Below are 26,044 nucleotides of genomic sequence, written 5' to 3'. Positions count from 1 at the left end.
GTGAGTGAAGGAGAAGACAATCCGCACGTGTCCTCTCTCTTTCTCTCCTTCCCATGGTTCCCCAGCCAATAATAGGAATGAAGCTATAAATCCCCCCAAAACTGGAGTAGGAGGGAGGGCAGGGCCTAAAGACTCAAATTCTGGGCTCAGCCATGCGTCTGGCTGGGCCTCAGTTTCTCTGTCACCATTAAGGAGCTGAACAGGCCAGTCGCTGGGAAGCAGGATTTCAAAGGCTACTTAAAGGACTGGTTTCCACACCGGGGCCTGCTTTGAAGTCACCTCGTGATACTGTTTAAAACGGAGATGCCCAGGCCCCGCCCCACACCTAGTTATCAAACTCCTTGAGGGGGCCTGGTGATGTTTTTTCTCGACAAGTTTCCCAAGTGACTATGACGCTCAACCCACCCGGGAGTGGGGTTCTTTCAGTAGAGACACATGCGGGGAGTCTAGGAGGAGACACGGGCCTCATCTCCAGACCTGAGCACCCTCTCGTCCGGCAAGAGCTTTGGCTTCCGGAGGCCTTAGGCAACTGGCATCCAAGCCCTAGGATTGGTTTCCCCCGTCAGAGCTTGGTGTAGGGGGAGCCCTGGTCCAGGCGAGGCCCGGCCTGGAGCTTGCTGGTCGGATGGCGAGCCCCAGGCAGTTGTGCACGAGGCCCCGAGAGCTTCAGGCTGAGAGAGGATTGGCCATACTAGGGCAGCTCTTGCTGGTGGCCCTGACTTCGTGCCCCAATGCCACGCTGGCGAGGGACCACAGAGGGTGACCCTGAGGCCCATCATCCTTCCAAACCTCCCCTGTCTTTTGTTTCTCTGCTCCCTGCCGTTTCTTCTGCTTCCCTGCCGTTTTCACGCTGTGTCTTTTCCTGTCCCATCTCTTCTCCTTGTTTTTCCAGAAAAGAAAGTCCAGTTCCAGCGTTCAGTTAATGGTGAGTGTCTGCCGTCTCCCAAACGCCGGTAAATGCTGGGCCTCAAACCCTCGCTCCCGCCTCCCTCCTGCAGGGCTGCACTGGGAACCCGGGGCGGGGAGAGGGTGCTCAGGGCGTGCTTGGTACGTGTGTGCCTCGTGCGACAACATGTGTGTTGTGTGTGCGTGTCATTGGCGTGTTTCTGTTGACACCTCCAACTCCATGGCCCAGACCAGCAGCCTGGCGGCAGACCTGAGAGCCCCCTCAGGTATGAAGGTTGATTTGAACCCCATCCCACGTCCAGCCCTTGGCTTCTCGCTTCTCCCCGCCCTCCGCTCTGGAACTCGTCTCAGGGCTTGGTTTGTGCCAGTTGCGGCGAGGGGGGGCTCGGTTTGGCCAAAGGAGTGGGCGCCAGAGAGGCCCTTCTTGAGCTTTTCAATGCTACCCAGGGCCTGCCGGTGGCAGAGGAGCCACCAGCCCCTGCCTCTGTCGAGGGGATCCAGTGGTGGCATGGTGGCCCACATCCCTCTTTTTCTGACTCCATCGCTGTCTCCCTCAGTTGTGTGGTTTTTCTCCCCCGGAGGCCCAGCCTCTCTCACACTGGGCCTCCCCGCCTCTCTCTCTTCCTCTCCTGCCAGTGCGTGTATTCCTTCCCCGTTCTGTGGCCACCATATGCCTTTTCTGCTCTTCCACACCCCCTCTTGGCTCCCTCAAGCTGACAGGGCCAGGGAGCCCTCCCAACCCTTCCAGAAAGGCCAGGGTTCTCCTTGCAACCATCCCTTCATCCACGCCCCCTGCCACCAGCCACCCGCTCAGCTGGGCCCTCCCCCTCCTTAGGCCTGGAGGTCTGGCAGGGTTTTCAGTGCAGCATCTGGATGGCAGAGCCGGCGAGGCTTACGGAAACCGGGCCACAGCATCAGGCAGCCGGGGCGGCCCCGAAACTGGCCGTGTGTCTTCCTGCTTGCCAGGCAGGCCTCACCGTGTCCCGTGTTCTCTTTGGCAGGAATCTTCAGAGAGTACCAATACCACCATTGAGGATGAAGACACCAAAGGTAGGGGGGGCCTTGCCTCCGGTGTCTGGGCGCCCTGGGCCTCCCAGCAGGCCCCCTTTACTGACAGCCCGGGCTTGGAAGGGCCCCAGTACCAACGTGCGTCCTGTTCCTCCACAGAGAACGTGGCTGTGGCCGCTCATAGACCGGGCACACTGCAGGGCACTGTTTCCCCATATGAGGTGCTTGGTCCGCTGGTGGCATGCAGATAGGCTTTTCCTGTTGTAGGGGTCACGTATGTAGGTTGGTACATTTTAGGGAAAGGATTAACATAGCCAAGTCATAGATGTATCACAGTGGTAGACGTTTTCTTTTGAATTTTTAAAAAATGAGTTGATTTGGGGGCGCCTGAGTGGCTCAGTTGGTTGAGCGTCTGACTCTTGATTTTGGTTCAGATCACAATCCCAGGGTCATGGGATGGGGCCCCATGTCGGGCTCCATGTTGAGCATGGCGCTTGCTTAAGATTCTCTTTCTCTCTCTCTGTCTGCCACTCTTCCCTGATCTCTCTCTCTGTCTCAAAAAAAAAAAAAAAAAAAAAGTTGATTTTAGGAGCACCTGGCCAGCTCAGTCAGTGGAGCATATGACTCTTGACTCTTGAACTTGGAGTCCTGAGCACATAAAATAACTCTTAAAACGTCACTCTTAAGTGCTACTGAAAGGAGCGGAAAATTGATATTCACTGTGCAAAATCCGGAAAAAATAAAGTCTATGTTGCTCATAAAAAAATAAAAAGAACTAGGAGTCCTGAGTTCAAGCCCCACATTGGGCATAAAGCTTACTTTAAATAATCAATAAAAAGTGAGTTGATTTTAAAAACACGAAGCGATGATAAGAAAGGAAGGGGAAGCAACGATTCAGAAAAAGTTCAGTTGACAGGCGTATGAGAAAGACCTACTGTAGCCAGGGGCTAACAGTCCCCAAAAGCCTTCAGATGGATGAGGGGGAGGAACCTAGATAACTGGGACTGGCTAGTAAGGGAGAAAATAGCAAGGACAGTAACAGGAACAGTGGCTGCCTTTTGTGGGGCACTTGCTAGACCTGTTCCACGCACCTGACATTTACCTGCACTTCACAACACCCCTGTGAGGCAGGTGCTGTGATTGAGCCCATTCTATGGATTGGGAAACAGAGGTCGAGTAAACTGGCCCAAGGTCCTCTAGCTCATAAGGGTAGGATTAGGATCTGAACCTGGGCAACGTGGCTCCGGATGCTGCCTCGTAACCATGGCTCAAAGGTGTGGCATGCATGCTTGGAGTGGGAGCAGAAAGGACAAGTGTCGACTTCTGCTCGGGGGACCCCAAATCCCCGGATGAGTTCGTGATGTCCTGCTGTGCTGCTTGCGCCCGGCCACCCCGCGGGACAGGGAGACCAGCCACGGTGGGTGGGGGTTCTCACAGCTCATGGTGGAGACACCTGGGGGGTGTCTGTAATTTAGAAAAACACGGTTGGCTTGGAGAGATTGCAGCTATATCCGTGTCGACATTTCTCAGCGTAAACATTTGCCTCTAAAAGAATACAATGAAGGGGACAGAGCGGTTTACTATGTAACAGATTTTTTGGTACCGTTGCATTTCCGCCTCTAAGGTCAGTGTGACCCACAGAGCACCATGGCTACCTTCCGTCTCTGCCAGGATGCCTTGGGAGACCAGCCCCACCCTGTGTGTGTCCCTGGGTGGTCATTCCCAGCTGGGCATGGGGGCACTCTATCACCACAGCCTGGGACTAGAGCCAACCAGTCTTCCGTGATGGCACCCTTTAAAAATAGATTACCTCGGGGCGCCTGGGTGGCTCAGCATGTTAAGCATCCCACTCTTGATTTCGGCTCCGGTCACGATCTCACGGTTTGTGAGATCGAGCCCCGAGTCTGACTCCCGAGTACTGACAGTGCAGAGTCGGCTTGGGAGTCTCTCTCCCTGCCCTCCCCCCACTCGCCTGCACTCTCCTCCCCCCCCACAAAAACTAAATAAAAACTTACCAAAAAAATGGATCATCTTGAAGAAAAGCTCCCTGTTGGGGTCAAGTCTGCACCCTAAGTCCCTCAGGCATGATTTTCTAACCACATTCACAGCCCTTGCCCCTGTGGATTCTGATTCCATAGGTTTGTGGTGGCCAAGACATGGCATTTCTAAGGCTTTCCCCACATTAGAGGTTCACTGTCTTAATGATGAGAGGCACTGGGATTTTGAAAAGGCTCGTTGTGGTCTCATAATGCTGGTCTCAGAGCAGACGGGGGTCATGGATGTAAACTGGCTCCGTGCTTCTTCACTGCGGTCCATTTTCTGGGTGACCTTGGGCAACAAACTCAACCTCTCTGAGCCTCAGTTTCCTTCAGTAAAGAGATGATGACGATAGTATCCATTTCAGCGGGTTGCTGTGGGGATGAAATGAGAGGCTGTGTATCAAGTGGTTACACAGTATTTGGCACATAGTTATTGTTTAATAAATTTTAATTTCTTAAAAAAAATTTTTTAATTCCTTATTTAGTTTTGAGAGAGAGAGAGAGAGAGAGAGACAATACAAGCAGGGGAGGAACAGAGAGAGAGAGACACAGAATCTGAAGCAGGCTCCGGGCTCTGGGCTGTCAGCACAGAGCCCGACATGGGGCTCGAACTCACAAACCACAAGTTCATGACCTGAGCTGAAGTCCAACGCTTAACCACCTGAGCCACCCAGGCGCCCCTAATTTCTTTATTTTCAAACTGGAGGTTAGGGCTGAATGATAAGAGGCCACATAACATTTCCTTGGAGCATTGATTTTACTCAATGATTATTTTGAGACAAATATTTATATGTTAAACAGACAGAGAAGTGTTTGGAACAGAATGCAAAATTTGTATGCGTTATAAGTGTAAAATGTGACCCGTCGAAGACATTGTCCACAGGGAGTAATGGTTCTGGCTGGCGTCCCTGAGACCCCACATGTGCAGCCATTATCCTCTCCTCTAGAGACCAGGATGGGAAGATTTGTGAAGTCTTAAATTTTTGTTCACTTACGCCCTTTTAGTAGAGGGGAATCTGAGGCCCAGAGAGAAAGGGTATATCCAGGTTATTACTGGCAGAACTGGGACCCCGTCCCCTGCTCTGTCTCCCACATGTAAAAGTCCATGTCTGATGGGAGAGACACTGGCTCAGCCAGAAGCTTCTCCCCGTGTCTGGCAGGAGAGAGGAGCCCTGCGCCTCCCCCAGCTTCTTCGGGCCTCAGAGAAAGTTTCAAAAAAAAAAAAACCATTTTCTGGTGTTAATTTGTTAAGTCTTCTTACTAAGTGAGAATAGCAGCTGGTGGGGTAGATTCTGACCTAACATTAAAGTTAATTAGAAATGTCATCCTCTAGGGAACATTTCCCCCTGAGCAAAGAAAGAGACATTAATATTTCAGAGCACCTCAGGCTTCAGGCACAGGCCTCTCACCCTCTGAGCTGCATTGAGGCCCTGCCAGGCTCCTTCCCACTTCCCTACCTCCTCCTGGTCAACTCCATGAAAAATTAATTTCCTCCCCAAACCCAAAGATCTGCCTCAGAATCTGGGCAGAGACATTCTGGGAAATACCAGCCAGGAATGCTGATCCAATCTCAGTCTCGGCATGCTGTGTGACCTTGAGAGAGTGCCTTAACCTCTCTGGGGCCTCAGCTTTCCCATCTGTAGGGGAGCACTCCTGGATTGAATGAATGAACACCTGGTAGGTGAGAAATGCCAGAGATTGCTACTGAGCAGCTGCTGAATGGATCTCTCACGCAGCAACAGGACTGCTGAGGACATGGAAGGAACCCAAAACCAGAATGAATTTCTCCACATCTCAGAAGCACCAGACTCCCAGATTTCCCATCCCAGAGATGAAGCTACTAGGGAGATTTCTGCTCACTAGACTTCCACTGCTGGCAAACTTGATGTCCTGAGTGGCTGGAGGCAGAGCCAAGTTAGCCATAGTCTCTGGCTGCATTAAGAGAGGTATAGTGTCCAGAATTAGGGAGGGGATAGAGAGTGTTACCCCAGACCTGATATGCTGCAATATTCAAGCCACACTGAGGTTTGTGTGCTCACACTCAGAGAGGCATTTCAATAGCTCAAGGATGCTCAAAGAGTGGATGGCCAGCTTACGTCAGATCCTGCAAATCTCAACCCAGAGGCTTTCAGCCCTAAAAAGAGAAGACTAGTAGAAGGGGAGGGCAGAGGGTCTGGGGAAACAGGTGCACACTTCAGAGACCCACAAGGCAGAAAGGGTAAGAGAAATATAAGAAGGGGCTTTCAGGGGGGAGATTCTGACTTAAAAGAAGGAGGAAGTGGGTGCAAAGAGAGGGAGATGTCAAACAGGGCAGCAGGCTGCAGACCCCAAATCCCAACCCAGATGGAACCATCACGTATCAGGCTTCTGGAAAACATCCCTGCCCAGGCTGAAGACCAGAGGCTGTCCTCAGGGAAAACTTCCAATTCAGAGATTTCCGGATGACAATAATCACAGCTCTTATTTACGGAGTGCCAGGCACTGCTCTAAACGCTTTAGATTATGCATCATTATTTACATACATGAGTTGATATAAAGGGCTTGGAACCGTAGCTGGTCCTTAGTGAGAACCATCTATGTATTAGTTATTCCTACTGATACATTCTTAACTCACTCGGTCCTGGGAACCACCCTGTGAGGTAAGTAGTGTCCGTAGCTCCGTTATACGTACGGAGAAACTGAGGCACGCAGAAGCACCTTGCTCAAGGTCACAGTTGTGAAGTGGCAGAGAATCTGGATCCAAACCCGGGGACTCTGGCTCCAGAATCCATGCCCCTGACCGCGTCGCTAGCCTTCCTGAGATGGCAGTGAGAGGCAGCCCACAGGAGACAGGGCGTTAATTAAGCACAGGCTCGTGCAATGTCAGGCTGGAAGGAATCGTAAGGTCTGTACAGAAAAGGCTAGGAGGTGGACAGGTGCCATGGCCTGCCCGGAGCACGTGGCCCGCTCTGGATCGGCAGCCTGATTCTGCGTGGGAGTGGAATGAGGCATCTCCTGGCAGGGATGGGTTTCTTCCCACCCTCTGTCTCCAGGAAGGAGGGCAGAGTCCACCTGGAGGCCAGGCTCTTGGGGTCCTAGGGACAGGGACCACCTGGCAACTTGGGCAATTCTAGTACACAGGGTGAAGACAGCAGCCCCAGGCCCCGGTGTTGGGTCCACCCGCTGATTCATTCATTCAAGCCTCCTCTGCCCCCGCCCCAGGCAAGACCCCAGAGGGAGCCGGCAGAGCTCAAGGTCTAAGACAGGCTCATTCCCAGACCTGGTAAATCTTAGCAGAGCCAGCAGGTAAAGAATTAGCCCCTCACCGTGGTACTGACATTGGAGAAACTCACCAGTATGTCTACGGAGCACCCACTGTGTGCCAAGAGCCGTGCTGGGCACAGGGCCCCTGCCCCGAGAACAGTATGACGACTCTGGTTGGGGCGGTCAGCCCACCGCAGCAGACCGGCCGACCTCTCTCACCTCCGGTTTGCTCATCGCTGATGTGGAAGTGATGGCCACGTGAAGCTGTGCTGTGAGGCTTCAAGATTCCGCAGGTAGAGCACATAGCACAGTGCCTGATGCACTCGTTCGTTCAGGGATGAGTGCCTGGGGGGGCCAGGGGTCCCATCCAGGTCCAGGGATCCTGTGCGACACGGGCAGCCACGGCCCAGCTTCCGTGGAGCACATATTTGAGTTGGGAAATAGATGAGCTTATGGGCCTGATACGTCAGGGAGCATGTGGGGTGTGGGGGTCCTGTGGAAAAGGCCGTGGGCTGGGAACCAAATTCTGCACCCAGTGTGTTCTATGTCCTCGGGCAAGTCACCCCCCTTACTGGGCCTCCATTTCCCCAAAAGTCTGATAAGGAGGCTGAGTCCCTGGTCCCCAAGGGTTCTTTCAGCCTGGATGTCGTAGGACCCTGTGTCCTCTGGGCCTGAGGTGAGCTCCCTGGCATGAGACGGGGTGGGGTTGCATGGGCGGTGGTGAGGAAAGGGGCAGGGACAGGGCCTCAGCCAGGCGTGGTCCCCTCCTTCGGCCCCAGACTGAGAAATGACAGTGTGCCCTTGAACCTCACCGAGGCTGCTCCAGTAGGCCGGAGAGCTGACTGGGTTTGGAGTGAAGCTTGGGCCTGGGTCGTTGGGGCGGGGGGGGGGGGGGGGCCGGGGGGGGCGGGGGGGCTGCCACCAGGGAACCATGCGAGGCTTCTGGTGAGACAGCCCTGCCGGGAGCCACGACACCCGGCTCCAGCTTCCTCTGTCACGGAGGCCCAGTGTCCTTGTGGATCAGATGGGGGACACTGGCCCTTGCTGACCTCCCGGGGTGTCTGTGAGAAGCGGGTGTGGCAACCTGTGTAGGAGAAGGCAGAAAACGGCAGCGCTGAAAATGCATACCTACAGTGGGCCCGGGGGCTTCGTGCGCATCGCCTCATCCCACCTCGTTACCTCATTACTGGGGGTGGGGGGGGGCACTGTTGTCTCTGTCTGACAGGCCAGGAAACAACCCTGTGGCCTTGTTACACAGCGTGTAAGGACTTGCGCCGGCATTTCCATGAGGTCTGTCTGGCCCTCAAGTCTGGGTTTGGCACTGAAGGGATGAGAGGTGGTGGTGTTTCCATTTCACAGATGGGAAAACCGGGGCTCGGAACAGCACACATCTAATAAGAAAGCTGATGCCTAAACCTGTACTAGAAAGACCAATTATTTGTAGTGTTTCAGGGGTGGCCAGGGGAGGCCAGGTCTCAGCAACTGGGATTCATTAAGGCCTAGAAAGTTCTGAACAGCTCAGTGCCTGATTCCCACAGGCACCCAAATAGACCAAAATGCTCACCCAGACTTGAGGGAGGAGTAAAGCCCTAAGACCTTCCTTGGGGGCCCCAGTTTGGGCCCGGGGTGGGAGGGCCCTGGTTCATGGCTACTAGGTCCAGCCCCACTGTTGACCTGGTTTTGATTCAGGCGGCAAAGCAAGGGGATGGGGGCGGGGGGCGTATTTTGGAGACAACCTGGGTTCAAATGAGACCTAACGTCAGAATGTCTGCCATGCACGCCTCACTGAGACAAAGGCTTCCACCTGGGGCACCGGCTTTGCCTTCTGCAGTTGAGGGAACTGTCACACCTTTTCCCCACTTTCCTGGGCCTCAGTTTCTGCTTCTGGGAAATGGGAGTCATGATACCTACCTCCCAGGGATAACGTGAATATAAATGAAGACAGTCTCCACGAGGCCCTCAGGTCCTAGCACAGGATCTGGCACATGATAGGGACTCAGAAAATGGTAGCAGGTGCTTCATTACTATTTCTATTACTATCATTTCTCTGTGTCTCCTCCTGCCTTACAGTGCGGAAACAGGAGATTATAAAAGTGACAGAGCAGCTGATCGAAGCCATAAGCAATGGAGATTTTGAGTCCTACACGTGAGTTGGCTGGGCCCATTCTGCATGTCATGTCCAGATGGTTGTTCAGGGGGGAGGGGGTGCTGATGGCTAACTTTGGGGGTCCCGGTCTCTGACCCTCAATCACTCCCTCTGCATGAGCTGTGAGTCAGACTGAGCTCATATGTCTGTTTTGCATTTAGACTTTATGCTTTAGTGAAGCTTTCTGTTCATAGTACTTCTCTGTATTTCAGTCCTCCCTCTCCTCCTCCTCCTCCTCCTCCTCCTATCTTGTTCCTCAGGAGGGGCTCCAACCAAACCCCTTTGCTTCTCCAAGGAAATAGAGGGTAGTCTCCACCATAGCATGGGTCTCCTCAGGAGATGAGTGGGGAAGGAGGGGAGGGAGGCAGGCCGGGCCGCTCTTCAGACCTGCTGCAATGGGCCTGACCTCAGGAGGGCAGGGTAGGGTATGTCCTCCAGGGAGCAGGGGTGAGCAAAAGAACCTCAAAACAGAACCTTAAATCCTCTGGGGGAATAAGGCAGAGTGTCCAAAACTAACATTAAATGAAACAGGTGGTCTGAGACTGTCCCCTGCGCATCTGGACCAGCCTTTCGTGGGGCGGCTGTGTGCAAAGGCTGAGCTGGAACGCCCCCTAGTGGTCACCCATATGCCCCCTCCCTGGTCTGGCCCAGAAGCAGGCCCCACCCGGGCCCTTAGCCGACCCCAAGGAGCGGGAGGAGTCTCCACCACTCAGGCAGGGCTGACAAGACCCCACATATGCTTTTTGGTGGGCAAAAGCTGCCAACTGAGGCAGAATGACCCTCGACTGTTGGGTTCAGATGAAGGGGGAATAACGTAGCCGGGGTTTGGTTCTTGGGCAGCTGGTTCCTGGTTTCCGCCGTGCCCAGGAGCTGAAGTTTGTCTCCCAAAGGTTTGGCAGGCCAAAGGTTTGGCAGGCCAGGTACATGGTAATTGTGGGAGGGTGTTGGCAGCAGCCGATGACGGCAAGGCCCCAGCAATCCCCTGGTTATGTCTGGATGAACAAGGACTCTGGAAGGGACAGGTGTGAGACAGGCCACACGTATGCACGTGTGTGTGCACTTGTCTACACTGCATGTTTGTGACTGTGTGCATAAGGGCCGTGCACAGGTGTGTATGCATGTGTGCACCTGGGTAAAGCATGAAAGCCCAGAAACACGCTGTTGAATGCGTCTTGTGGCCAGCCCTAAATGTTAAATCAGCCACAGGAAGAGTCGTCGAGTCTCTCTGGAAAGATGCACCCAAGGAGGGAGGGAAAGAGAGGTGGCTTCTGTGGACCCCAGCCCCCCACCAGTGCCATTTCTGGGGACCCGCTCTCACCTCTGTGATGTTACTTTCTCTGGCATCGGTAGCCTACTCCCGGTTCTGACCCCTTGCCATGACCCCTGGAGCCTGTGGTACCCTGAGTCTGGCCCTGTGTAACCCTCACTCACTGAGCCTCAGTGTCTCTAGATGTATAATGGAGTTGGAGAAGGTGGTCCCTGAGTCCCTTCAAAGGCAGGGGCTTCTCCAGTGGGGGTGCTCAGTCTCCCGGACACTCAGAGCTCAGACCCCCAGCCTTGGAGGATTCTGGAGCTGAAGGGTTCCGAGCATCTCCTATGGTCTGAGCAGAGTCCCCAACCCCCGGCTAGTCCGCCTGGAGAATTTGAGGGGCTGAGTGGAGAAGTGCCTCGTCTGGGTCACATGGACAGGACAGTCAGGGAAGAGCAGGGAGACAGTGGCTTACAGTAGCCAATGTCCAGCTCAGATGATGCCAGGCCTGATACCCATCCACCAGTGTCTCCGGTTCCTCCCCAGGGTTGGGATCTTTGCTTGTGCTGAGGTACTTCCTGTCCCTGGCTTCACCGTCATTGTCACAGGGGTCTGTGTCGTGCCACAGATCCTAGAGACCTGGGGGTGGGGGTGGGGTGGGGGAGATGGCCTTTTTCCTTCCTCAACCTGGATGTCAGGTTTCCCCAGAAGGCTGAGACCTGGAAGGGAGCTCTGAGCTGAAAACACACAGCAGAGGGCCTCCTCACCTTGCCCTGTGCGCCTCCTTCCCAGGCATGAAAAACCTGACGGAATGCTATTTTCCTCATGTTACAGAAGAGGAAACTGCGGCTCTCGCTGAGGGCAAAAAGGCCATTTTTAAAGTAGCAAAACGCACCCCCTCCAGGGATGTACCTGTTTGGTGAGCAGAAGTCACTTTGGTGGGAAGGAAAAGGTCCTCCCCCCCGGGAAAAGCCCCTCTGGCTTCTGCTGCCCCCGGCGGGGAGATGCAGGTTGGAGAGGCCCGCACAGGCTGAGTCGCTGAGTCAGCCCCCGCCTGGGGTCTCTGCACGACGCTTCACGGCCACTCATGGCATGCTTGGTGGGTGATGTTAGGCCACTAGCCCCTTGCTGGGGATCTTATAACCAGTGAGTGGCAGGGCCAGGACCCGAGTCGAACCCTGGCCTCCCAGTTCTACCACTGGATGGTGGTGGGTGCCTCATGGCACAGTTTGCAAGCCCTGTCCCACCTGCTGACGTCACTGATCCTGTGAGGTGGGTTCCATCCCTCTGGTTTCTCAGGCCCACCCTCCTCCAGTCCAGGCCCTGGAGTTAGAGGGTGGCCCTAAGAGACTACTCCCAACTCCTCTTTCCTCTGACTTCCTCCCCCTAGGAAGATGTGTGACCCTGGGATGACAGCCTTCGAACCTGAGGCCCTGGGGAACCTGGTCGAGGGCCTGGACTTCCATCGATTCTATTTTGAAAACTGTGAGCAATCCCTTCTCTCTGGGGTGCCTGTTGTCTGCTCTCTGTTCCATGTCCTGCCGGATGGCACAGCAGGGTGACAGGCAGGGCCCCCGGGGAAGCTCAGGAGCCAGCGAAGAGGAAGATCCCGTGTGGACAGGGGTTGGTACTACCTTGGTTCCCTCTCATAACCTGGGCCCATCCGACTGCCGGCTGTCCCTCCGGTGGCTGAGGACGGGGACCTGGGACAAGTGTGACAAGCACTCCCAGCCCTCTTCTGCCCTTGACCCTGGGAGGGCTGGGGGAGGACCTTTGTTCCCATTTTACAGATATGGGAGCCTTCCTGCCAGAGCATGTACCCAAGTTACAGCCATCTAGACGCCTGGGGCCACCCCAGCTGTCCAACTGGTCACAAGCCGGCTCATGGGCTGTTAATGCCTGTGGGTGGGCAGTCCAGGGAAGAGGAGGGGACCCAAGCTCACACTGCTGTGCCCCTGCCTGTTTGTCTAGGTCTCTGTCCGCATGTCTGTCCTTACTGGGCCTCTCCTCTGCAGGAGAGACCCTGGCAGCTTTGCAACCAGGGGCTGTCAGGGGGCTGAGGCTGGGCCTGACCGAGGGCGCTTTCTGCCTGTGTCCATGTCTCATCTTGGCCAGGGGTCAGACAGGGACGAACCAAAGCACATGCAGGTTAGAGTCATCTAGCTCAGGACCTGAGAAGTGGCATATCCAGGGTACCCCAAATGGAAGGCATATACCACTGAGGCTACCCAAGATGATTTCCGGTGCACGTGGGCATCACTTGAAACAACATTGGTTCACACAGTGAGAAAGTTGGTCCCTTTCTAAATTCTCTTTCAATACGTCTGGTTTCATGAGGGGGAAAGGCTCAGCTGGGTGCTGGTCTTAAACATCTCTCCAACCTTCTAATTTATCTCTTCATCAAAGAGAGAACGGTCTCAGGCTCAGATCCTTTGCGGGCAAGAGCTCGGAGCTAGGATTACATAACTTTATTTCATTTACACTGGACTCGTGATTAAACTTGTATTCTGTGATACTGGTTGTTCATTACTGATTGTGCCAGGAAGTTTTCTTTTATAATAAATTGACATAAATTGATAAAGTGCATTGATTTAAGGAAGGATTTTAATGAAGTCAGTATAGTGGCACTTGTAGGTGGCTAAAACAAAGGGGGCATTTAAGTGACTGAAAAAGGATCTAGTCCAATTCTACAACACCCAGAAGGGAAAACTGAGGCCCAGAGAGGGGAAATGACTCATCCAAAGGAACCCAGAAAGTCAGTAGCAGAACCCAGTCCTGACTCACTCCTTCCCTTTTCCTGCCCTGGGTCACCCCCTCTCAACTATGTGTTAGCAGCCCCCAGCTGGACACTCCTCTCCTGCCTGCACCCAATCTAGGGGCTCAAGAGCACCCCTAAAAAGCTGCGGAGAAGGAAGCTGCATTTTCCCTTGATAATCAAACTCTGATATTCCAAGGCTAGCAATGGAGGTTAAATTCTCATGTGAAGAGAGGTGGCTGGACCCCAAGTGTCCCCATCTCCCTGGAGCTCCCTCGCTGATCACCATGGCCACCTCTATACAGGCCTGTCCTCTGGGGGCGCTGGTTCCCCAGAGTGGACTCCCCAATCCCCAGCCAATAGAGCAGAAACCAGGCTGAGCTGGCTGTAAAGGCTCAGAGGTGGGAAAAAGAAAATAAACACAAAGAGAAGGCTGAACTAGTTGTTGGCCTGCGTCCAGGCAGGAGGCCCCATCACAGCACCGGCCCCCTGGACTGCAGGTTTGAACGCCGAAGGGCCCATGAGAGCAAGACCCGGAGTAACGGCCCACCCCAGGCCAAGTCTCACCATCCAGCCTGTTTTTCCCTGCTGGTGCTGAGGACCTGGCCCTTTCTCCCACGCTGCCCACAAGAGTGGATGTTAGAAGGCTCCGGTCTAGTCAGAGACACCAAATTAGGGTGGTCATTTCTTTACAAATGTCCCCCAGAACCCCAGCCCTTGCCAACAACAGCAAGGCTCAGTGCCCTCAACAATGCTGAGCTTGTCTGTCCCTTCTGAGACGGTTCTAGATTGTCCTAATTCAGTCCCATCTGGAGACTGACTTCTTCTAGGTGCTACTGCATTTCCTTCAGGAAGTGGCCCAGCTTGGGACAAGTCAGATTGCTTCTCTGGACCTCAGCTTCCAGATGTGCTAAAATGGACGCATTGAACTAGGCTGTCTGGAGTGCCTCCAGCCCTGATTGCTGTCAAGGATACTTGCTGAGGCCTCCTTGCATTTGGTAGGAAGGCCACTGGGTGACCTTTGACCTCGGAGGTCTCTCCCAAGCCTATAATGCAAACGCTCTATATTCTCTCTGAGAGCCCCACATTGTAACAGTCTGTTAGTGTAGTCTACATATGTAAGACTCAGTGATTTTGAGTTCTGTAGGCAAAGCCTGGGTATAGTGAGATTATAATATTAGGGATGCTTCCAGTAGTCCTGGAAAAAAAAAAAAAAGACATTTTATGTTTTCTAGGAAATCAGTGGTTCACAAACCAGGCTGGGCTTCAGAATCAAAGGGTGGGGAGGGGAAGGGGGCTTTTTTAATAGTATAGATTTTTGAATTGTCATCTCTAAGGGAAGAGATGGGCAGTGTGTATTTTAAGTCAGCTCTCTATGGGATTTGGACCTACATCTGGGCTACACCAAGAGAAGGCATGAGGGTTCCTCTAAAGCCTGGGACCCTGGTGACCCCTGTCCAGCCCCTCCCTGGGTCATTGTCTTTCTGTGCTTTTGTTTTCTACCTTGCTAAAAAAAATGGAGAGTTCCAAGAACCAAAATAATTAACCCTACTATTACTACTAATAACAATAGTAACTCATATTTTGCAAAGAGAAAGCTGGTTTCAAGTACCTTTGTCAGTTCTGTCCTGATCATAAGAGTTATGTATTTCCACCTAACTCTGGAGAACTCCACGACCTCACCCCATGACCCCTAATTCCATCCTTACAATTCGAGATCCTAAGATTCTGCAGTTTCAATATTACCCAGGTTTCCATAATTCTTTCTGTTTGCCAGTAGGGATGGCAACTGAGGGGTCCACGGGCCATCTGGACTGTACATATGTTTCATGGGGCTCGCATGTTTTAAATTTGAGTTAAATACCAATAATAAAAAATGAAGCATTTTCACATAAACATCCAGATTTCTGGATTCTCTTGAAAACTCAGAAGGTATGGCAACGTGGGTTCCACTTAGAGCCGACCCTTGAGCAACATGGGTTTGAACTGTGCCGGCCCACTTATACATGCATTTTTCCCAATAAATACAGCACGGTGCGGTAAATGTATTTCCCTTTCCCTATTAAGGAATAACATTTTATGTCCCTTAGCTTACTTTAAGAATATAGCTCATAGTACAAATAACATACAAAAGATGGGTTAATCGACTGTTGGTGTTATCAGTAAGGCTTCCAGTCAACGGACGGTTATTAGTAGTTAAGTTTCAGGGGAGTCAAAAGGTATATGTGGATTTTCAACTGTGCAGAGGGTGGGTGCCCTAACCTGCGCCCCCTCGTTGTTCCCCGGGTCAGCCGTACTCGCTTATCAGCCAGCAGGGAAGCTGTGTACAGGGCGCCCTCTGTAGGTGGGACATGGTGTCACCAGTCTCCCCCATTCCTATGGCTCCCTGACTCCGAGGCAAAGGGTCTGTTGTCATTTAGCATTTTACACCCAGCTCACCAGCCTCGTTTATGTACACGCCTGGCCCCCGTAGGGAATCTGGGTTTGAGACCCTGGTCTAAGTTCATCTGATTCTGCCATCATAGTCCTATACTTCTGTGTGTCTGAGATACCGTGATTCTAAAATCCCATTCCCCTGTGTTTAAAGAACTGGCATGCCTGAAATCCATTGTCTCTAAGCTGGGATCTGATCTAGTCATCTAGAAGGTCTGCCCTGACACCTAGCTGAGCCCTGTCACAGACACCCCTCCGGTGGAAATGAAGCAGGGGGCGGGGAGTGCCTCTGCTGAGAGGGTCGCTGGGAGATGGGCAAATGAAGGACGTGAAGATGGCCCCCAAGTGCATCTCCTGTGCCCCCCCCCATCCCCACCTCCAGTGTGGTCTCGGAACAGCAAGCCCGTGCACACCACCATCCTGAACCCCCACATCCATCTGATGGGTGACGAGTCGGCCTGCATCGCCTACATCCGCATCACGCAGTACCTGGATGCGGGTGGCATCCCCCGCACGGCCCAGTCGGAGGAGACCCGTGTCTGGCACCGCCGGGATGGCAAATGGCAGATCGTCCACTTCCACAGATCTGGGGCGCCCTCCGTCCTGCCCCAGTAAGAGCCTCTCCTTCCCACCATCTGTCATCTAGGGCGATCTAAAGGAACGGGGTGGTGTCAGTCTGGAGGGGGACATGTTGGGGCACTTGGGTGCTGGAAGGCCATGGGGTGGGGGCTGGAGGACCACAGGGAGGAGACCAGCCTGCAGGTCCCCGGTGGGGGAGGGGGGGCCAGGTAGGGTGCTGGGTGGGGCCCACAGAAGCAGCTCCGACTCCATCTAAGGACGGGGGAGGGGTGGTTGCCCAAGGAAAGCATGACGCCCTCGGAAACAACCGCCATTACCCACAGACATACCATTTCTTACAGTTGAAGGACCGGGCCGGGGGCCCTGTACCGCAGAGATGTTCTCTTCGTTCATGGAATGTGGCTGCTGGTTCTCCCACTTGGATTTGGCTGGAATTCCCCCAATCGCGTCACCCCATCCCACCACCATCACCATCACCACCACCGCCACACCTGCATCAAGAAAACCTGTCTGTCCACAAAAGTTATCACGACTTCAGAGCAAATAGCCACATCTCCCTGCCACCACCTGTCACTCTCCTGCCAGGGCGAGGCTTCCTCGGGCCTGGGTGCCCTGGGTGCTCTGGGTGCTGGCTCCGAGGACCCCTACCCCTCCTGGCTGTCGCTAGCCTGCTCTTGCCTTGGCTATAGGCCAGAATGCCCAGCTGTGTGTCCCCCAGGGGCTGAGGGAAAAGAGGGGCAGAATCAGGAGGAATGTGGGTCTGCCCGCACCTTTCGCTGTCTCTCTCCTTCCAGGGTCCCCCTCAACCCCTGAGCCAGCCTCCCCTGTGGGAGAGGGTGAGAGAGGAGCAGACACCAGGAGTCCCCACCTGACACTGCCTCCCTAGCTCTTCTCCCATCCTGTCCCCTCCTCCTGTCCCTGCGGACCCTTCCCCTCAGCGTGTGGAGCACAACGGTCTCAGGGTGCCCTCACTCTTCTCCTCCGGCTGATGTTCACCTCCAACACTGACTCCCATTCCACCCCTTCCATCAGCCCTGGAGAATTCCAGCTCCGTCACATCTGAGGGAGAGAATCTGATTGCTTTTTGGGGGCAAAGAAGGCAACATTTAGGTATCACTTCTACTTGGACCGCATGCCTTTTTATAGCCAAACTTCTGTGTGTTTCCTAAATGGATTTTGCGTTCCTGGATATCTATGTGATAACTAAACCTCTCAAATTATTGTGGGGAAGGTCAGGTTGGGTTGGGAAGGGACGTGGGAAGAGGGATGAGGGGTAGTTTTTTTTCTGTTCTAGGTCTCTTTCTTTCTTCTTCTTTTTTAATGTCATCTCTGAGATGGACTTTGTCACCCGTGGTTATCTGGGGTCGAGGTGGACTCAGTCCCCGGGGATGGAGGGGTGCGGGGGGTAGGGGGAAGAGGGCCTCATTGACATTTTGGTCCTAAGGTTCCTTTTCAGGACTGTAGAAACACCAGATGTTAGAGCTAAGAAATAGCAAATCAGGGCAGAGAGAGCCGGTAGGGGGCGGGGGGGGGGGGGCGGGGGGAGGTTGTCAAGACGGAAATTATCTTTTTTTTTTTTCTTTTTTTTTCTTGCCTCCCAAACTGAGGTTCCTACTACGACGCTTCCCAGCCTCCCCGGATTTCATTCCACCGCATCTATGTGCCCTCTCAGCCCCTCCCCCAGTCTTTGGGGGTTCACGAGCATGTGTCTCCATTGCCTCTCCCCTCTGTATCTGCTGGTCCAAGCAGAGCACTGGAATTTCTCCTCTTCACGCCTCGTCCTGCAGCCGTGGGTTCGAATCTCTTTCTTTTCCTTTCTCTTCCCCTCTTCCCCTGGGATTGACTCTGATGTGGAATGCCTTGGCACATCCACTAGGATCTACTGTCTGCACTGTTTTCTTTGCATGACTTTATATGCAGTAAGTACGTCAAAAAAAAAAAAAAAAAGAAAAGAAAAGAAGAAAAAACACTCAGCAAAACCAATCTACATGTTTTGGACAAAAAAAAAAATAGAGGTTGTATTCTCAGTGTCCGACTCGGAATTATGTTGCCGCCTCTCTGTGCTTTTGGCCTCTGTGTGGCCGTGTTTTGCCAGCATGAGATACTGTCCCCTCTGGAGGATTTTAGGGGAGGAAGAGCCACATCCCCAGGGATTTGGAGGAGGCTCTGGTTCCCCCGAACCTCTGGGGAGTCCTGGGTGTTGGCTGGAGGACTGGGGGGATGTTTGATCCAGGACTTTCTGAGTTTTCCCTGATCATGAGTTGTCTGCCTGGGCCCTTTTCACAACTGCTGCTGCCCTGGGGACAGGTGAGGCAGGCTATTCTGGGGCTGCAGGCCAGGATAGAGGCTGCCTGGGCCTCCTGGTCTCCAAACTGGTTGATCACCGGCCTCTATCCTTGGCAGACACCCTGTTGCTGAGGCCCAGGGGCAGGCACCTGGTCTGCCCCAGGTCCAGAGGGCTTCCCAGTAAGGCCCAGTGATCCCAGCGTCCCAGCAACAAAACCGCCTGCCTCCCTTGTGAGCTGCCAGCTCCCACAGCCATCCCTAAGCCAAAGGTGAGGGTGCAGCCTTCACAGGGGATGCTGCAAGTACCAAGACAAAGTCTGGTCCCTTTTCCAGCCTCAGTTTCCCCATCAGTTAAAGGGTGAAATATTCCTGCCCAGCCTATGTTGCAGAGCTGTTGGGGGATCAAACAGGACGGCGAAGTGAAGCCCGATGTACCTGCAAGAACTGACAGGATCCACTGGCTGGACCCCTGCTTCATTCTGGGCCTTGACCAGCCCCCACTTCTCCCCCACCTGCCCCTCATTCCCCTCTTCGGTGCCTGTCAACTGCTTATTAGCAGTGGACTGTGGGGAAAGAGCCATGCTTTGGGGGTTAGTAGGATTCCATCCCCAGTTCTGACCAGACTTGCTGTGTGACCTTGGGCAAGTCAGTTTCCTGCTCTGGCCCTGGGTTTTCCCACCAGGGGTAACTGAGCTGGAGGACCCCAGTGTCCCGATCTTTATTTGCTGACATGCCTCCCGTCTACCGTGTCCAGTTCCAAGTGCCAGAGAAATGGAGGCAAGGTCCCTACCCCGGGAGGAAATGGCCCCACGAGGAAGGCCACTCCTGTGGGCGGGTAGTCAACCAGTGTGGACCACAGGCCATCAGCGTGATCCTGAGGCAGCACGCAGGGGAGGCTGGCAGACAAAGCGGCCCAGAGCCCACCCCCACCAGACAGTGAAACTCTGCTCCTCTAAAACATCCTGTAGACGCAAAAAAATCCAGACCTAAGACCAGACCTAGGCTCCAGCATGCAAACACCTTTATAGGAAAGTATTCTCCCAGGATTACGCACACTGTGGCACTAATCCTGACCCACGGCCTCCTGTCTCCCAAAGGGAGACCCTTTGGGGGATGTGTTTGCCAGACTCCCCATGCTGGTTTCTTTGTTACTATTTGTCTGGGGGCGGGTGGGGGGGGGCGTTTGTTTCAGTTCTTTTCTTTTCTTTTTTTTAAAACTATGTGGCTGTGAATTTGAATGACCACTGCTCAAAACTTCTGCTATTGGGTGGGAGGGGGGGAAACGGGGCGTCTGTTTTATTGGTGTTTTCAGTGCAATAAATAGCTACAAACTTCTGTGCACTTGAGGTCTCCCTGTCTCAGTCAAGCACTGGCACTGGGTGGGTTTTGTTTGTTTCCAGTACAAGATCTCTCCATTTGCAAAATAAAAGCCAAGGTCTCCCTTCTGATTGGGCCAACTTGGTCTCATGCTCAAGCCTGAGCCAATTGCAGTGGGATTGTGTCTGGACCCTGTGCCCAGGCTTAGAGCCAGGGGTGGGGCTGGCTTTCTCTCAGACACATGGGGTGCCCTTAACAAGAGTGGGTGAGGGGAGGGGGGGCAGTGGATGCTGGTTGCCACAAACAGCAGCAAAGTCTCCCTCAGGGGTCTTGGGCGAGGCTCTTCTCTAGGCCTCCTAGGCCTCGTTTCCTTGTAAAATGAGGAAATTGTTCCATAAGTCCCTCCCCACCTATTCTCTCCCCTCAGCCGAACCTCACAGACAAACCCCCAGGCCTCCGAAGTCCTGGAGACGGGTTTGGAGAAAGGGGTAGGGGAGAAATACCTTCCAAACCCATAATCTGTGGACAGAATGCCTGGGGCAGGGGCCTTGGGGCTGGAGAGAGAGATGGCTTGAGAGGCTCCATTGGCCGAAGGGAGGCCCCTGCCATATTAGAGGCCAGTTTGGTTCTGAGCCCAGGATGTCAGGCGGAGCCAACATGGTGATGCAGAGGCTTTGGCTCTCCTCAAGGCCACGACAGGGTAAGCACCGGTCCTGGTTTGCTGATGTAGGATTTTCTGCAGTAAACCTGGGACGGCCTTAGGCAAGGCAGGTGAGCTGGTCACTCTCAGCCATGCTGCCACCTAAGAGGCCTGGATTCCACAGGATCAGGGAAATGTGCCTTCTGGAGCCCACAGTCCCCTCTAGCCCATGCTTGGGACATCTGGGACTCCAGAATTCCTGTACCAGCCACTTCTGGGATCTAGCCTTGCCGCCGGTATGCAGGGTGGCCACGAGGAGTGCTGAGAAGGGCAAGGGGGTGGGTTGCAGAGGAATGTGGGGCCTTCTATTTGCCCTCTTGCCCTGGAGCCTGCTAACCTTTGGTGCCTGGGCTTCTCCCAGCTCCGGCCTTCAAACAGCCTTCGGATCTCCCCACCTGGGCAAGAGGAAGGGCCCGAGGGTCTGTGCTGCCATTGCAGACAATCGCCAGCAGGTGGCAGCACAGGAGCAGGCTCCAGCAGTCCTGGGCTCTGTGCCTCCAGTCCCCAGTAGACCTCAAGAGGTATCCTTTAAAATTTTTTTTTAAATGTTTTTATTTATTTTTGAGACAGAGAGAGACAGAGCATGAGCAGGGGAGGGGCATAAAGAGAGGGAGACACAGAATTCAAAGCAGGCTCCAGGCTCTGAGCGGTCAGCACAGAGCCCAACGCGGGGCTTGAACTCAGGGACTGCGAGATCATGACCTGAGCTGAAGTTGGAGGCTCAACCCACTGAGCCACCCAGGCGCCCCTTGAGGTATCCTTTAACTCAGAACGCACCAGCTCCACCCAAAACACTACTATTGTCTGACAGTAGTGTGACTCTTTATAGCTCACAAAGTGCTTTCATAATACCTCTTGTGTCAGTTAGAAGAGCTTTATCCTGAAGACAATGAGGCTCAGAGGGTAAAAGGCTTCTTGCCAGACAGAACCCGGAATCCCTTCAGGGCCTCTGGTGACCCAGTCTGTGTTTCCCCGTCTCTGAACAGCCAGCCAACTGTGGCTGGGATTCTTAGGAATCTTTGACCATCTGTGCCTCCATAGTCTACCCCACAGTCCCTACCTCCCCACTGCCCATTTGCTGTGAAACCCGCTGGCTCCTCTCCTCTTGCTCAGTGCACAGCGATGCTCCCTCACCCTTCAGGACACAGTTCTGGTGTCTTCTCCTTGGGGAAGCCTCCCTCACACTCTCCCAGCACTTGCTGGGTTAGGGCCCTCTGCGGGCTTACCCAGCCCCCGTAGCCATCTCCTCATAGTGCCCTGGGCTGAAGCCACCTAAGGAAGAGTCTGCGAAGCTGAGGGCTCCTTGAAGGCAGGACAGCATCTTGTCGCTGCTCCCCACATGCACAGAGTATCATCACGCTTGTTCAGAGTAAACTCCTGGCCAATGTGTGCCTCAGCAGTGACAGAGGGATGGCTGGTGCAGGGGCTGGAACTTCCCACCCACTCCCCCACTTCTGCAGTAACAATGGCGAAGTCTTCCTTCACACGAGGTACCAGGCACCCCTTACTCCCAGGGTCTCAGGATCCTGGGTTTGCCCCTCCACTGGGCACTACATTTCTCTTCTTTTCATTCCATGTACACAGAGACTGTAGTGGAGAGGGGAAGGAACCTGACCAGGATGGCCCAGGGTGTGAGGGAGGGAGGGGGGTTTCGGGATTTTTAGCCCCTCCAAACACCTGCTGGGGCCTGCTGCAGCCAGCTGGGCTCTGAGTAGGGCCCAGTGATGAGCTGGGCATGTCTCCCGTCCCCAGAGAGGCCATCCCAAGAGTGAGGGACATGCAGAGAAGCAGAACGCAGGATGGGCTGGGGTGGGGGCTGGGTCTGGAGGTGCGAAGTGTACAGAACCAGAAGAAGGAGCGGGAGAAGCATGGCCGTGACTGGGATTGCCTGAGAGGCTTTGTGCACGTGCCCCACAGGGTGAAATGGTGGGGAGGGTGGAGGCCAGAGCAAAGGCTGAGAGCCCAGCACAGTGGATCAGGGAGGGGTGGGGAGAGAAGAGGCTAGGGAGGAGGCTGTTGGGGCCAGAGTGTCAGAGGGCCATGTGGGTCCCAAATATCCCTTGATGTGGACGTGTTCTTCTAGGGCACAGGTAGGTCCCCAGCAATGGAAATGGCCTTCCCCGGACTGGACCACAGTAAATCTTTTAGGAAACATCCCCCAGCAGGTGCTGGGAGTGTTTGCTCAGGGCGGGGCGGAGCAGGTCCAGTCCTGTGGGAATGGCCCCTCCTCCTTGTCCTTCCTCCTGGGACATGCCCCACCCTCCCTTCTCTACCTGGGCCTACCAAGGTCTCAGAAGCCACTTCCCTCTGGGCATCCTGGCCTTACCATTCTTTCCTGGACTTTGGGCCAAAGCTGCACGATGGATGGAGCTATCTAGAAGTAGACTCCCCCTTCGCCCAAGAAAAAGGGGAGAATTATCATCATCCTCTCCCAGTGTGTCCTTGAGTGAGTTACTCTCCTTCTGTGGACCTCAGGTGTCTCGTTGTTACAACGAGGGGGTTGAGCCTACGGTCCCCAGTATGGCAACCGAGTTGGCTATGCAGAGTCACCCAGGGAGTATGCTAAAAATACAGATGTTTAGACCCTCCCCACAGAGGACTGGATGCATTAAGCCTGAGCTGGCCTCCAGGCAGCTGTAATTTCGATAAGCACTCCGTCTGGGATTCTGCACCAACCACCCCATTCTCCGGTTCCCACAGCCATGCTGGGAGCTGGAGGACCAGTTATCAGTAAACCCCACCCCAGCCTGCCCGCTTCCCCATCCACTCCCCTGACTCAGCTAGATCAATATTGACCATTGGCCCCTCCCCTGCCCCTGCCTCCTGCCACCCCAATCCTTGAAACTCTGTGAGACCCTGACCCCGGGTCAGCCGAGTCAAGGTCAAAGCAAGCTTCGGAGCCTGGAGGATTTCAGTGCTGCCCTACTCCCACCCGGAATCTGCACCTCCTGCTGGCTTGGCAGGACCTCCCAGCCCGTTGATGACGCCATCCAGTTCTTAACCATTAACTCCATCCAGCAAGAGGGTCCAGTCCTGGAATCCAGCTCCGAAGAATGAGCACCGCTTCCCTCTGGGGCTTTCCGACCCATTCATTTTACAGGTGGGGACACTAAGGCCCAGCCTCCCAGGCCCCTTGCCATGGAACTGGAGGATGCCAGCTCGCCCTGAGGCTTCCACCATTGCCTGGACCCTGGCTCCAAGCACACCAATCCCCACCCTCCTTCTCCCTCTGTTGGTTGGAGGCGGGAGCTGGGCCTCAGTTTCTTTATCTGAACTAGGGACAGCAGGCTCATGAGAACCATCCCACCTGCAGGCCTTCTGCCTGCCACGGTTTGCACTAAGCACTGATCGCTTTTTAAAAACTATGCACTGAGCACCTATATTATCCCATGTAATTCCCTGCAGAGGGAAAGCCATTGTTCCCATCTTCCATCTGAGGGTCAGGACACTGGGGGTCAGGGCAATGAAGCAGCAGACCCAGTTGAGTCGTCCAGCCAGTGGACAGCTGAGTCAAGACTGGGCTCCGACTGGCAGAGTCCGAGCCTGCCTTGGCTCCTGCTGACTACAGTTCTGGAAGGGATGCTGCTCACAGATGCGGTGGCTGTCAGTGGGAAGCGGCTTTCTTTCCCTCCAGTAGAAAGCAATCCGGGATGGGGTGCCGGGAGGAGGCCTCGGCGTGGCCAAGGGGGGCGGGCTGCCGTTCTGTCCTGGGGGAAAAGGTCAGGCAGCAGGAAGTCAGGCGGAGACAGAGGGGTGAGGGGGGGCGAGGGAGGGGGTGCTGGCCAAGGATCCGAGGGCAGGCAGGCGGCCCTAGACGCCCTTCCAGGGCAGGACCAGCGTCAGTGAGGCCTCAGGGCCCAGAGGGAGTGGCCTGGAGCTCAAGGAGCCAAATTTTCCATGAGCCACCAGCAAAAAATGAGTCTGGAGAAGAGTGTCCACCGCAGAACCAGAACTGTAGGCTCAGCAAGCCAGGGTCACGTGAAATTCAGAGGGGCTGGGACTGTCTTAACTCTTCGCTGGCTGTCCCTAGAGCTACCAACAAACTGCTTTCAGTTGCTGCCGCAATGTGCAAAGTGGTGACCTGATGCTATGGGTCCCTGACGGCCATACAGCCAGGGAGGGGCAGAGCTGGGATTGCACCAGGTGACAAGCCCCCCACCACGATGCCCTACCCCAGTCCCAGGTGCCCTGGGCCCCAGGGAGAGTGCTGCACGTGTCTTAACTGCACAGAAATGAAGTGGGTTGTCTCCGGAGGCCGTGAGCACCCCATGCAAGCCAGGCTGGCTGTCGTGGCTCGCGCCAGGTGTAGGGCTGAGCCAGGCTCCCTGAGGATGCGAGGAGCCCACGCCTGGTGGAGGATGGAGGGTATGTGGAGGACAGACCTAAGAGAATGGATAGGGGTCCCATGGATGAATGGGGAGGACTCTGGATGAGGAAGCTTGGGCCGGCTCAGGGCACCATGCGAGGTGAACTTGGCTGGGGTGGTAGAAGGGAGCACAGGGGGCAGGGCCTCCTGAGAACCAAACACAAGGTACCCGGTGTGCCCCTGTGTCGGTTGTTGACCCTCACTTGACTTTGGTAATATGGCTGACCCTAACGGGGCCCCCTCCCGCTTCCCTCTCCCCCTTGGGCCTCCCAGATATTTGCTCTTGCAGATCACAGGCTGGAACTGGAAGTGACTGCAGGTGGTCAGCGCACCATCTTAGCGCTTCCCAGTGCCCGCCAAGAGAACACCGTCTCTGATGAGTTCTAGAACATTCCTAGAACAGCAATGAGGGGCCCCAGGGCACCCTCAGCACACCTGAGCCAGGCACATATGCTGCCTCCCAGGGCCCCCCACTGGCCTCCCCGGGTCAGGGGTCCATGCACACAGAGGTCAGCTGAGAAGGGGAGCAGAACACTGAGTAGAGGGGGGGCCCTGGTTCCGGCCTCCGCTCCGCCACGTTCTCACCACAGGACACAGCCCTACTACCCCCTGCCTCTGCAGAGCAGTGGGCCTGCCAGCCACCCTAACGGAGCCACGCTGTGTCACTTGCTTCCCATCAGTTGCTCATGTTCAAAAATGGGAAGCTTCTCACAAAAATCCTCACTCCCAGCTTGTCTTGAAAAGCCAGGGTATCCAGCAACCTGGGCCCCTACTTCTGAGGGTCAGCCTCCCCCGAAGACAGGCACGCTTTGTTCTCTAGTGCCCCACGGTCCCCACCACTGACCAGCCTCTGCAAAGCACGATCCCGCACCCCGCTTCCCTGCCTGCCGGGCTCTGCAGGCACTGGATTGTCACCTGCTAGGGCGTTCTGGGATTCCAGGCTGGGGTTCTACTCCAGTTGGAGCTGACGTCTTCCTTGAGCTGCCCACTACGTCGCCACGGACCCCTCCAGCCAGG

At 54.7% G+C, this 26,044-nt stretch overlaps 1 protein-coding gene across 4 annotated transcripts in view; it reads left to right on the top strand.

Annotated features, from left to right (window-relative positions):
• The window catches only part of CAMK2A (calcium/calmodulin dependent protein kinase II alpha), a 63,128-nt gene extending 43,532 nt beyond the window's left edge, over positions 1-19,596 (top strand). Inside the window, exons 14-19 of one of the 4 annotated variants that reach the window (XM_086713060.1) lie at positions 893-925; positions 1,908-1,956; positions 9,267-9,342; positions 11,982-12,076; positions 16,162-16,390; positions 16,700-19,596. In XM_086713060.1, coding sequence (XP_086569186.1) covers positions 893-925; positions 1,908-1,956; positions 9,267-9,342; positions 11,982-12,076; positions 16,162-16,390; positions 16,700-16,703 — 486 coding nt within the window. In that variant the 3' untranslated portion in view covers positions 16,704-19,596. Of the gene's footprint in view, positions 1-892; positions 926-1,907; positions 1,957-9,266; positions 9,343-11,981; positions 12,077-16,161; positions 16,395-16,699 lie in introns of those variants that run through there. The other 3 variants (XM_086714339.1, XM_025923625.2, XM_025923626.2) reach the window with 3 other exon arrangements.
• Positions 19,597-26,044: the final 6,448 nt, after the last annotated feature.

Source organism: Puma concolor, chromosome A1 (genome assembly GCF_028749965.1).
Source record: "Puma concolor isolate L17-30 chromosome A1, mPumCon1.1.hap2, whole genome shotgun sequence".
NCBI classification, from domain to species: Eukaryota; Metazoa; Chordata; class Mammalia; order Carnivora; family Felidae; genus Puma; species Puma concolor.
The sequence above is the reverse complement of the archived record's forward strand: the minus strand, read 5'-3'. Positions and strand labels throughout refer to the sequence as shown.